The sequence below is a fragment of the Neltuma alba genome, unplaced genomic scaffold (genome assembly GCF_004799145.2).
Source record: "Neltuma alba isolate B1F8T4 unplaced genomic scaffold, ASM479914v2 tig00010270_pilon, whole genome shotgun sequence".
In the NCBI taxonomy this organism is placed as follows: Eukaryota; Viridiplantae; Streptophyta; class Magnoliopsida; order Fabales; family Fabaceae; genus Neltuma; species Neltuma alba.
The window spans coordinates 61,662-74,906 of NW_021635195.1; the positions used below are offsets into that span (position 1 = coordinate 61,662).

The 13,245-nt window shown below is 34.7% G+C and overlaps 2 protein-coding genes across 4 annotated transcripts; one reads left to right on the forward strand and one right to left on the reverse strand.

The window, feature by feature from the left end:
* Window positions 1-2,371: 2,371 nt before the first annotated feature.
* LOC114755456 (cytochrome P450 CYP736A12-like) lies at window positions 2,372-4,676 on the forward strand. The gene is made up of 2 exons (XM_028944338.1): window positions 2,372-3,058; window positions 3,721-4,676. The coding sequence occupies exons 1-2, from the start codon at window positions 2,372-2,374 to the stop codon at window positions 4,543-4,545; spliced, it is 1,512 nt and encodes a 503-aa protein (XP_028800171.1). The 3' UTR covers window positions 4,546-4,676.
* A 219-nt stretch (window positions 4,677-4,895) lies between these two features.
* On the reverse strand, window positions 4,896-10,849 carry LOC114755429 (disease resistance-like protein DSC1). Of its 3 annotated transcripts, none has more exons than XM_028944307.1 (5): window positions 10,361-10,849; window positions 9,171-10,272; window positions 8,774-9,070; window positions 7,108-8,678; window positions 4,896-4,970 (listed from the first exon to the last, which is right to left on the reverse strand). In XM_028944307.1, the coding sequence occupies exons 1-4, from the start codon at window positions 10,828-10,830 to the stop codon at window positions 7,119-7,121; spliced, it is 3,429 nt and encodes a 1,142-aa protein (XP_028800140.1). In that variant the 5' UTR covers window positions 10,831-10,849; the 3' UTR covers window positions 4,896-4,970; window positions 7,108-7,118. The 3 variants fall into 3 exon arrangements, with proteins under 3 accessions (XP_028800140.1, XP_028800139.1, XP_028800138.1); XM_028944306.1 differs by lacking the exon at window positions 4,896-4,970 and adding an exon at window positions 6,775-6,842; XM_028944305.1 differs by lacking the exon at window positions 4,896-4,970 and having other exon boundaries at window positions 7,075-8,678.
* Window positions 10,850-13,245: the final 2,396 nt, after the last annotated feature.

Genomic DNA, 13,245 nt, shown 5'->3' on the forward strand with positions numbered 1-13,245 from the left:
ATAAAGCTGAGAACGGGACGGGCCAGCTTTAAACACCCCTAATTCTGAGCTTTGAAAACAAAGAATGATTGGGTGATGGGGGGTATTTGGCAATTTGAAAAAAAAAAAAAGATTTTTCACCCCAAACTATGGTTTGAGCCAGATATCATTCAAACATCCAAATTTTTTAAGACAACCTTGGTTTGGCCCAAAACAAAAGATTTTGGCCTCCAAAACCTAGGTTTCTGAAGAAGCAGGAAATTTTCGCTTTTGAGAGTAAATTTTTTGTCGTTGGACTACGATTTATGTCCTACAGAAGTCACCCAACGATATTTGACAAAAACATCCATTAGAATTGAATCACAAGCTTCGCCTCTTCTCTGAAAACTCATTTGCCTTTGCTCCTTCTAAAACTCGACAGAACGCCTTGCTGTAGATGAGGTTGTCAGGGGCTTGCGAGAACAAGCGTCTCGACTCAGCAGAAGAAGATCACGCCTTGCGTTGTCCAATCTTCCCATCCTTGGTTTGCAATATTTGTTCTTGACATCATTCGGTGGTAATTTGGTGAGGTCGACGTGTTTGGTTACTTGGCTCAAATCTGCAGCTCAAGTAAGCTCTCCTCTTCAATAATCATTTTTTCCCTCATGCATTGCATCTATCCGTCCATCCTTCATATGTTCCTTGCTTATGGTTCGCTCTTTCCTCTTTAATAATTATCTACTCATTGCATTGTCCAGTCTTGTTATATTTTATTTTGCTCATTCTTGCTTATAGCTGCTTGTGGTTATTCATTAGAGATAGAGGATCTGTTTCGTTCTCATATTTCCTACCACCTTTGTTTTTTTTTTTCCAACCACAATTTGCTTTCACTAGTGGCTTGATTTGTTTGTTTCAGTATTGGCTTCGTCTGTTTTTCCTCCCACATTCATATGTTGCTTGCTCTATTGAACTCATGTGATCTTGTTATTTGGTTCAATTTCATGATAATCTGATTTTATAAAATGGAATCTAACTTTTGGAGACAAAGGACCTGTTTTTCTTCAACTTGTTTGGCTATGACAAAAAATTAGAAATTATTTTGCTACCAAAAAAACTCATGATTTGCATGTTATTAGAGACAGAGGATTTGCTTTTTGACCTGTTATTTGTCAATCTAAGGTCTGGGATGGTCAATCCCAAAAAAGAAGGTTATTTTTGTGGCCTTTTATTTGCGTGTTTGTTTTGAAATCCATGTGTAGCATACAAATATATATATGAAGGAAAGAAAAATGATAATAATATTGGGATTCGATGGCTTATTTGGATAACTATGACATTTGTTATTTTAGCTGGTTTGGGTTGATTAACTTGTGACAACTAAAGAGCTGTAATTATTCTATAGCATAATGATTAGGGATGATATGATGACTGAAGACCTGTTTTTGTTCAAATGAAAATATAAATTAAAATTTATCTCTTATGTAATTATCATATTAACTTATATACTTGGAAAAATTACAAATAAACGCCCCTAAATATGTAAAATTGTAATTTGGGATCCTGAATTTGAAAAATAACAAATAAGGATCCCGTCCCACTTTTGCAAATATAAATTGTTAGTGAAATGTCTGAAATACCCCTCAGCCAAATGACAAGTTGACTATGAGAAATGAGAAATTCACTTTAGCGAATAATAACTTCAGTATACCAAATTACAACTTGACTGAGGGTATGTGAAATGACGAGTTGACTATGAGAAACGACAAGTTCACTTTAGCAAATGACAACTTCAGTAGACCAAATCACAATTTGGTTGAGGGGCATTTCAGACATTTCACCCACATTTCATATTTATAAAAGTGAGATAGGGTCCTTATTTGCTGTTTTTCAAATTTAGGGTTCCAAATTATAATTTTACATATTTAGGGGTCTTTATTTGCAATTTCCTTATGTACTTTTTGGTAATTTGTACTTAAAAATGCTTTTGATATCAACTATCCAAATACTCTCACTTTATCAAAATTATTTTTTTTCACAAAATCTATTCTTAAAATTATTTTTTAAAAAAATTATTCTCCAAATCATGATTTGGATTTATAAGATCCCAAAGTAGAGCAGCTTTGTTATAAACTTTTGGCAGGAATAGACACGACATCGAGCATATTAAAATGGGCAGTGGCAGAATTAATACGGAACCAGAAAAAATAGCAAAAGTAAGCTACAAAAAATATGCTAAACGCATGTGTTTTTGTTCCTTCTCTTCTCCGACCACCACAACTCACAACTACGTACAGACGCCCACCGCGACTCTCAATGTCTCTTCGCGAAATGTTATATATACAGTCCCACCTCATCGCCTTTTTTAATCAATTTCTTTCTCTTTCTGACACAAACACTTTTCTAAACTCTAAACATGTTGCCTCCATTGTTACCTTCCCCTCTATTTCTCTTCTTCACCCTATCACTTCTGCTCCTACTCTCTCACCTCAAACCAGCCAGGGATGGCCGGAAACAACCGCCAGGTCCACCGGCATGGCCGCTGATCGGCCACCTCCACCTCTTGCGCACCCTCCCCCACCGTTCCCTTCACTCTCTGGCAAAACGATACGGTCCCATCATGTCCCTCCGACTGGGACAGGTGCCTGCCGTTGTCGTCTCTTCGCCTGAAGCTGCCGAGCTTTTCCTCAAGACGCACGACGTCGTTTTTGCGAGCCGACCAAAGACTCAAGCGTCGGAGTTCCTGTGCTATGGCTCCAAGGGGATGGTTTTCTCCGAATATGGCCCTTACTGGCGCTACATGAGAAAGCTCTGTACTTTGCAGCTTTTGACTGCATCGAAAGTGGAGATGTTTCGTCCTATAAGAAGGGAGGAGTTGGAGGAGGCAGTGGAGTCAATAAAGAAATCGGCGGCGGCGCGTGAGGTGGTGGATGTAAATGAGAAGGTAGGGGAGGTGATAGAGGACATGACATATAGAATGATGCTGGGGCGCAAGAGAGACGATAGGTTCGATGTGAAGGGAATAGTTCAAGAGACGCTCAGCTTGGTGGGAGCTTTCAATATTGCAGACTTCTTGCCTTTCTTGCGCCCATTTGATATTCAGGTACCTTTTTTTTATCCCAGTTTTTAAAACTAATCATACCTACAAAATAATTTTTTCACAAAATCTCTAAATAATAAATTACTACCTTTAGTCATTAATATAAGACTTTGTGTGGCTTTTATTTTGGTTCTAAATATAAGATCTCAATCTATTTTGTCTCTCATATTTGTATATTTTTTTCCAAAGTAGTCTTTTTAACAATGGTAATTCTAGCCAATACACTTGATTAGCAAGGATATTTTAGGAAAGATAACACTTATTTATTACAAATAACTAACTTAACTTCTTTCCTTAATTTCTTCAAATTAGTTAACTAGCTCTTATAATTAGGACCAGAGGTAGTAGTTCTCATAAAAATACAGAGCATTACATACAAATTTTGTGGGTTTAACTGGAATCAAGAAAAATTTTAATTAAATCATATTAACTCTATTTTAAATTTTAATAACATTTTAATGTTATCCTTAAAATATAGTCTACGGCGTACACAAAAATAAATGAAGAAAAAAAAAGTACATTCACATAAAAAATTTAGTAATATAACTTGCGAACTTGACAAAAAAAAAAGTAGATTAGATCAATAATGTCTTGCAAAAGAAATAGTAATAGTAATATAATCTTACAAAGAATTCATTATGGGTGACCAAGCATTGTTGATTTAGGGTTTTACAAAACGCTTAGAGAAGAATAGCAAGGAAATTGATGAGATGTTAGAAACAATCATCAAAGAGCATGAAGAGGCACAAGCAGTTCTGCAGAAAAGGGAACACAAGGACATCGTGGACATATTATTCTCATGCCCACAGGATTCTCATGATGACGAACAAAACCTTGTCAAAGATCGAAACAATATTAAGGCCATACTTTTGGATTTGATTGCTGCTTCAATGGACACTTCTGTCACTGTCAGTCTCTGGGTCTTCTCAGAATTGCTGAAGAATCCAAGGGTAATGAAGAAACTCCAACATGAGCTGGAAAACCTAGTAGGAAAAAGCAATTTGGTCGACGAGGTTGATTTGCCGAGGTTGACTTATCTGGACATGGTGATCAAAGAGACTTTGAGACTACATCCTGTTGCACCATTGCTGCTCCCTCGAGTTAGCACCAAGGATATAACTATCAATGGATATTATATAAGCAACAAGTCACGGGTGATTGTGAATGTGTGGGCAATAGGACGAGATCCTAAGATATGGTCGGATGATGTGGAAGCGTTTTACCCAGAGAGGTTCATGAATAGCAGTGTAGATCTCCGAGGAAAAGACTTCCAACTGATACCATTTGGTTCAGGTCGAAGAGGATGCCCTGGCATGCAATTAGGGTTAATTACCGTTAAGCTGGTTATAGCACAATTAATGCATTGCTTTAATTGGGAACTACCACATGGTGTTTCTCCTGATGAGTTGGATATGACTGAGAAATTTGGACTATTAATTCCAAGAGCTAATCGCTTACTTGCTCTTCCATCGTATTGCCTAACAGGGTGAACTGATGAAACTTAGTAATATAATTGCCTATTATTGTGATTAATCATATGTCAATGTAATTTTCTTTACTTTAAATGTTATTAAAGACAATGTAATTTGTGTTATTATTCGGTTAGTAATATAATTGCCTATTATTGTGGTCAATCATATGTCAATGTAATTTTCTTTACTTTAAATATTATTAAAGACAATGTAATTTGTGTTATGATTCGGTCTTTCCTTCCACACACACATATATTGAATAGTTTTTACATATATAATGATTCATTCTTTTCTTAACAATAGATCAAGAACAGAACAACCGCACTATATTGATGCTCATAGTGGGTATTACATATGTTCCCTCTTGTTTCTGCCTCAGCAATTGTTCATGCAATTTTTTTGTAAGAAAATCGCTTGCGTTCTGCGGATCTCGTAACTACTTCCTGTTTTGATGCAGATAAACGAATTGAAATTTTAGTATGTGAAAATGATTGAGTTCTAGTGCTGAATAGCGTGTTGTATTTTTTTAAAAAAAATAAAACTGATTAGAAAGGTAGTTAGACGCGGGCCATGCAGCAAGCAAGACTTGTGAGTAACCCACACTACCTTCCTCTCATCCTATGGCGTTAAAGGTCCTTGAAATTCGTATTTTATTTTTGGGAAAACTAATGTAATAGTCCTTATAGTTTCATCATGTTTTGAATTGGGTCCTTGTAGTTTTTTTCCTTTTTTATTGAATCCTTAATGTTTGCACTGTTAACAATTTCAGTCCTTCCTGTTAATAAAGCCGTTAGTTTAATTGAGGATGGATGATGCGGCATATGAACCCGTCCTCTCCTTCAGCCGACCTCCTTTAGCTTCTCTCTCTCTTCCTCCTCCACTCAATCTACCTCTGTTCTCGCACCACTATCTGCGTGCAATTATCCCTTCCACCCTCACCCCTCTTTCTCCCTCCTTATAACTTCTCCACCACCCCCAATTCTCACTTCCACTTCCTCTCAAAATAAAAAATCAGAATGAGAGAGGTGCAATGAATTCTGTCTTCCATTCTTCCTCCCTCTACTGCTTTTGCTGATACTTATGTAACGTTGCAGAAGAAGAAGACGCCCAAAAGTCATAACAGCATCGTTCTTCTCTTTTGCTTGGCCATCACTTTTATGGGCTTATTTTTAAGGAATCCAAGTAATGCATTTCTCAGATGCAGAAATAAATCCATACTACCACAGAGACCAAAAAAAATAGACACATGTGGAGCTATGATTTGAAACAAATTATTGTCACCATCATCATCCTAAGTAAGCACAAATCGTCAAAAGTGTTTCATATGAGAAAACCATAGAAACAGAAAGACTCTGACTTAACATGATGCAAAAAAATTCTTCAAGCTCTGGGCAACTGGCTTCATGGCTATCACTATCCGATTGTCATAATTCAAACATCCTAGAAGGATCATGTTCTAAATGGAAAACCTGACTTTAAGAGAAATGAAAGAATCACCACGATAATAACATCATAATAGTTGTGCAGGAGCGGAGGTAGACTGAGAGGAGGAGGGGGGGAGAGAAGCTAAGGGAAGTTGACTGAAAAAGACGATGACCTCAGACGCCACATCATCCATTAACGGCTTTATTAACAGCAAGGACTGGCATTATTAACGGTGTAAAGATTAAGGATTCAATAAAAAGAAAAAAAACTACAAGGACTCAATTCAAAACATAATCAAACTATAAGGACTGTCAGATTAGTTGTCCCAAGAGTTAATACAAACTTTGGCCATTTAAGTTTACCTTTATTTTTGTTTTGGCTTTTTAAGTTTCAAACTATAAATTTTGACCCCTTAAGTTTTTTCTCTATTTAAAACATTAGTCCCGATAATTTAATAAAAACTTGGACCATTTTGTCCCTTAAAGGACTATATTTAAAACTTAAAAGACCAAAATTATAATAAGGACAAATTTGATGGACCAAAAGATTATATTAACCCAAAAAAATAACACCATATATACAATATTCATTTTTGTCATTTTTATATACAAAACGCATGTATACACGAAGCAAAATATATGTATAATTCATATCATCTTGAAAAAAAATACTAAAAGTTATGCATGTGATGAATTAAACTACATGGTTGCTTTTAACTTGTAGATACAAAATAAATTTGAATAAATAATACTTTAAGTGACACGAATTAATTTTTAGTAACCAATAAAATCGAAACTACGCTAGAAAATTTTGATTCAGGGGTTGAAACAATCATAAAGGAGCACGAAGAGGCACTTGATCGACAAGTCTTCTAATGGGAGAAATTTGGCCTGTCCAATATTATCGCCAAGCAGTTAATTGATCAGCTTTAATATAATTATGTTTTCTTTATTAGTTTTGGTTCAAACAGAGTAATGGTATTGGTATGCCAATTTCATTTTCCTTACCCAAGATGTCAAAGCTTATGCATTTTTCGTAGTATTTGATTTCCATATTTTTGAATACGCTATATATGTTTGATTTATATATTGGGCAACATCAGTAAAAGCACGTTAATAAACCTCAGATAACCATTTCCCAGGTAGAGTTTGATACCTTTGAAGCAGTCATAGGTTGATGAGATCTTTCAAGCCCTGTGTCGATGTCTTCCAGTTAGTCTTAGTTGGAAGAGGTGGACACATGTGTTGATTGGATTTCTGTGCAAAATGGATTGCTTCTTCCTCATCTTCATTCTCATCAAACCATCCCAGTTGCGGCCTCAACTCCAGTTCTTCAATGAAGGTGTGATATTCTGAGTCATAAATGGGGCAAACTCCGCACTCTTTAACCGCAATATCCCTTCTCTTCTCCCAGGTATTCCCAGTCTGAGCAAAGAACTCGAACCATATCTTCAGATTATTGCTTTCATCAGCTTCCATGCTTTCACTTGTTTTCAGACAACATCGTTCATCGTACCATATACATACATGATCAGACATAAATTCACAAGTATTTATGCTCGTCCATGCACCCATGTTCATGTCCCTTTCACCATTTATTTCCAAGTAGCAATCACACCCAACAAAGTTCTTGTCGTTTGATGGAAACCTAGAAACAACCACACAAAAGATGAAACCCAGAGACACGGAAGACGGCGGAGCAGAAGACAAGTCCACAGTTACTGAAGACTGCCTTGTCCTGTTCACGAACCACTCTGGAACATTGCTTCCTGGATAAATAACATCAATTGGACCACCTAGGATGTTACCTTGTCCTAGATTTGATAAATGCTCATATGCCAATCTCTTCATGTTGACATGAGAATGCATTGCTACAGCTCTAAGTGAATGTTCATCCAAGTTTACACAATTCTGAAATCTAGAACCCACTCGTATTTTTTCTCTCAATTGATCAGCAGCCATGGAAGAAATCATCACTCTCTTCAGGGAAGTGCAATTAGTGGTATATAGTTCTTTAATGGATGGTGGAAGCTCGGGCACAGAATGAAGCTTCCTGCAATTACCCAAGTTAAGCTTTTCAAGTTGTTGGAGATGCTTGATGCTTGCAGGCAACTTCACAATATCTGATTCATGTAGTGATAGATGCTGCAATGAGGATAAGAATCTAATATTGTCTGGAAGTTCAAATAAATTACGACAATCTTGCAACAACAATGTTTCTAGGAACCTTGAGCCTTCGAGTAACAAGTGTAGATTCGATGCATCAAGCTGGATGCAACCAATGATCCGAAGTTCTCTAAGAGAACTGAGTTTAGAAAACTTGTTTGGAAGATTCTTAAGGTTCTTACAGTGATCTAAGTATAATGTTTCAAGTTTGTTTAAAAGCCTCACAGACGAAGGCAATTCATTGATAGATGTGCCTGTCAAACTTAAGTTCTTCATATTCTCTGATGTCACTGAGAATTGCCTGAGTCTTGAGCATTCACTAAGAGAAAGATTACTGAGGGATCTTAAATGGACATCACCTCTAAGTATGGTAAGTGATTTACAGTATGATAGGTTCAGTTTCACAAGTTTGTGGATGGTTAGGATAGAGGGATGAACCTTGCGCAAGCTCTTGCAGCTGGAGAGTTCTACTTCTTCAAGGTTTTTCGCCATCGAAAAATCTGGGAGTTCCAACAGATGCGTGGAGTAACTGAGGTCAATTTTCTTTAAATTCACAAAATCCTGCACCATTTATGAGATATTTAATTGTTTGAGCTTTTATTTTTAAAAGAGACACAAGGACCGCCGGGGGGGGGGGGGGGAAGATTGATACGTACCAAAACCCCATCCCAGAGCTTTACCACTCGACTCCAAGTCATTTTAAGTTCAACAAGACTTTTAGGACAGAATGAGGAAGGCAAGGATGGTAAAGGATAGCAAACCCACTCAAAAAATCTCAGTTCATTTGGCAAAGATTCAAGTCCTTGAGGAAGGTGGAGGATTTGTTCATGAAAATCATGTTGGGAAAACTTGAGAAACTTTAGCTCTGTCATCTTAGAAAAGACTTGAGGAATTAAGCAGAGCCCTCCAATTTTTGCTACATTCAGAGTAATGCTTTGAATGGCTTTAGTGCCCTGCAAACCAAAACTGGCAAGTAAAGGGAAGAAACCCAAAAAAAAAGGTAATAAATAACGAACGAATATAAATATATAATTATACAGTCACGACTCTCACCGTGTTATGTGCTAATACTTGATAAATATCATTAGCATCCCATAATCGACTACGTTTTCCAGGATTGTCAATAGATTCTTCACCAACAATTTCCCGACCCATCTCTTGGATCAAATCATGCATAGATATTATTGATTTTCTGGAGTTTGATACTTCAGTTATAAGAGCTTTGTCTCGAAGGACCCTTAACCCAATAATGGTTGAGAAACCACAAGAATTAAGCAAAACAATTATCTGTTGTGATTCATATCCTTTGAGAAAACATGCAATATATAAGAAAATGTTCTTCTCTTCTCTATCTAGATCATCATAACCCAGTCTCATCACATCTTGAATTTTTGCATTTGGCATTTTGCTGAGCTTCTCAAGTTGGCTTTCCCATTCTTGCCTGCTTTTACCATAAAGGAAGGAACCTAAGACTTTCAGAGCCAACGGAATGCCTTTAGCATAACTAATAAACTTCCTTGACAATTCAATCCACCCCATTTCCACATCATTATTCTCAAAGGCATTCAACATAAAAAGTCGAACAGCATCATCACGAATCAAAGGCTTAACTTCGTATATTTTATCAACATTTTTAGCTAGCACTTGCTTATCTCTAGTTGTTATAATGATTCTACTCCCAAGTCCAAAGCAGTTAAGTGCTCCCACTAAATTATCTAGTTGATCCGAATCACTAATGTCATCAAGAACAACAAGAACCCTTTTTCGAAGAAGCCTTCTCTTGACACAAGGGGGTATTCCATTTGGTGTACCGATATGTAAATCATTTTCCTTGAGTAGTTTAGAGAACATTTTATTCTTCAAACAAATGATTCCATGATTCTTTGATTCTTCTCTCACATTGGCCAAAAAACAATGTCCTTCAAATTCGGAACAAAATCGGTTAAATATTACAGCGGCAATAGTTGTCTTACCGATACCGCCCATACCCCAAATTCCAATGACACGAACATCTTCTGATCCTTGGTTCATTAGTGATTCTAAATCTGCAATTCTTTCATGAATTCCAACAAGATCTGTAAAGTCACTTTGGTACATAAGATTCAACCTTGTTGACAAACATTTGGCAATATCTTCTATAAGCTCAGCCTCATCCCTATACTCACAGGAAAATAAAAAGATTATGAAAGTAAAATTATATCTCTATTTAATCAAGAAAAGTGTTGAGGGGAAAAAGAACTTACGCATGGTTGGATAAATAGTGAAACCCAGATAAGTTAGCAGTTTTATTCAGAGATGATCTCCAAATTGGCACCTTTTCCTTGTAATACTCATCATGTTTGGCTAAAGCGTCTCCATAAGAACCTTTTTGATGCCTCACGTCTGAGGGATCTGTGTTATAGAAAACAGGAATTACAATCTGGTTCTGGTTGTCCCTGCACTCAATAATCTGCACCAGCTCGTCTAAGCACCGCTTTGATGAAGCATAATCCTTTGAAAATATGATTAGTGAGATAAGTGATTCTCTAATCGCTCTTCCAAGTGCAGGTGACATTTTATCTTCTCTTTCGAGTCTGTCATCCACATGGGCTTCAATTTGTTTCTGCCGCAATTCCTTTCTCAAATGGCTAAGAAAACCATGGCGTATGTCTGAGCCTCTAAAGCTGATAAATACGTCATACTTTGCACCAGAAAACTGAGAAGAAGATGCCATGAGGAAGAACAAGAAACACAGGTGTTGGAGTAAAACAGAAAAAGGGATGGGTCTGAAGAGAAGAATAGAATTGGTAAAGAGTGACTGGGGGAAAAAGTGATGAGACTAATCCGTATAAGGTGGTCCTACCAAGTTGAAATCTGCTTGTGCCTGTCTCAGTACATTCAATTGTTGTTGTGTTTGGTTTGGTTACGATGATTACATCTCAGCACGTAAATACTGCTATAGAAATGTATAAAATTCACATACCGAAATCAAATTTCAAGAGGTATTGTTCAGAACAGACGCATCTTGTTCATTTCATACTGAATGGAAAAGATGAGCGATAAGGCTATGAGCCATCAACATTTGTAGAGTCAGCATCATCCGATTAGACTCGAGTGAATGAAAAAGTACTTGCTGGAGAGGCAAAGTTTACTGTAAAGTGGGTTTTTTAATTAGAAAAGGAAAAAAAACTACTTATATAAAAATTAATTTCATCCTAAATATAAAACCTTAATATACTTTATTTTTTAATTTATTTTTTTTTTAAGGTAGTCTTTATAGTAGTTTACATATTAAAGGTTTTATAAAATAATAATTCTAACTAATATATATAATTAATAAGAGTATATTAGAAAAGACAGCACATATTTATTATAAATAACTAACTTAACTAATTTTTTTAATTTATTCAAATTGATGAACTATTTTTTATATTAAGGACTGAAATATATCATTTGGTGGTCAACAACAATTTTTGAGCTGTGGGAGAAGTCAAATACTGCTGCAGTGCAATATACTCCTTCAGCCTTATTTATAAAGCATTTTTAATATATTTTACACAGGTAAAAAAAACCTTAAAATACATTAATTCTTCTTTAAAATATAATAACTTTTTAGATTTATTCTTATTTAATATATACACTTTTCAACAAAAAAATAATTACCTGTATTACATTAAATAAAAGACAAAATAGTATATTTGTACTAAAAATTTAATAAAATAACTCATAAATAGGATTGAGAAAAATCTTCTAGTTCTATCTTAAAACTACCATGAGACTCAGGAGGAGTATGTGCCAATATGATTTTGGGAGCATGTTCTGTGTTCATATTGGTTTAGACTCTTGAAACTACGGAAAATTATAATAAAGTCTCAAATAAAAAAATAATTATAAAATTTTTTTAATAATAATCTAAGTAACTTGTAATCACAAGTTTTAAAATAAGAAATAATAACTTTTAAAGTTTATTTTGCAATTATTTTTTATTGGAACTTTATTGCAATTCTCCTTTGAAACTAATAGCATAAACTGAACATGCCGAGAAAATATTTATATTATTTATTTATTTATTATTCAAAACGGTACGACACTTTATAATTGCGTCTAGCCTTTTGTAAAATATATGGATAAGTCATTGTTTTTGTAATCTAATACTACCTATCGTTTGTAAAGCTATTTAACTGATTTAAATAGATTAAAAAAAACTAGTTAAGTTAGTTATTTGTAACAAATATAAGTTAATTTTTTTTTAATTACTCATTTTAATCATAACTACCCTTGAATGAAAATTTTTTAACATGTGTAATTAATAAGAATACTTTAGAAAATGAATTACGAATTTAAAAGATAAAGTTGATTAAAGTCTTACATTTAGAACCAAATTTAATTTTTAACTAGCTTGTATATTAAAAACCAGAGGTAGTAGTATAGTCCACAACCGAATTAAGTTTAACGAGCTAACAGTTAAAATTAGTTAAAAATAATAAATAGGTCAGAAATTTATTATTTTTTTCTAAATTTACCCTTATTTACTAAGAGAGCAAATGAGAGAGATAATGAATAAAAAAATGATGAAAAAGAATATATGTGGATAATATTAATGAGAGAGAGAATATTAATTATAGTCAACTAAGGGCAAAATAAGAAGAAAAAAAACAATAAATGTTCAGACAAACTTAAAAATAAAACTTATATTTTGGACCAGACACTTTTAAAAGTGAAGCTTATATATTGGACCAGAGGGAATATAAGTTTTTCTGGAAGTAAACATTATCTTTTATTTCCGCTTTGTAATCCCAAAGCATCAGTAAGTAGTAACTGTCATTTTAATTTTAAAAAAATATACTCGAATGATAAATAGTGCTACCATTAGTCCGATATATATATTGTCAAGAAAATAGATGATTGAGATCATTGAGGTAGCTATCCATGTTAGTAGATGATAAATTGTTTTCATCTTGCTGACAAAATCAGTCATCCTAATGCCAATGTCTTAAATAATCTGAAAACGTGTCGGTATACAGTAATTAATTATGTGTCTAATTATGGACCAAAATCTATCTGATCTAATTTATATTTATCGAAAGATAATTTTTCAAATGCTCCTTCTTAATTAGAGTCAGTGCTTCAATAGAAGCTATGTTCATAT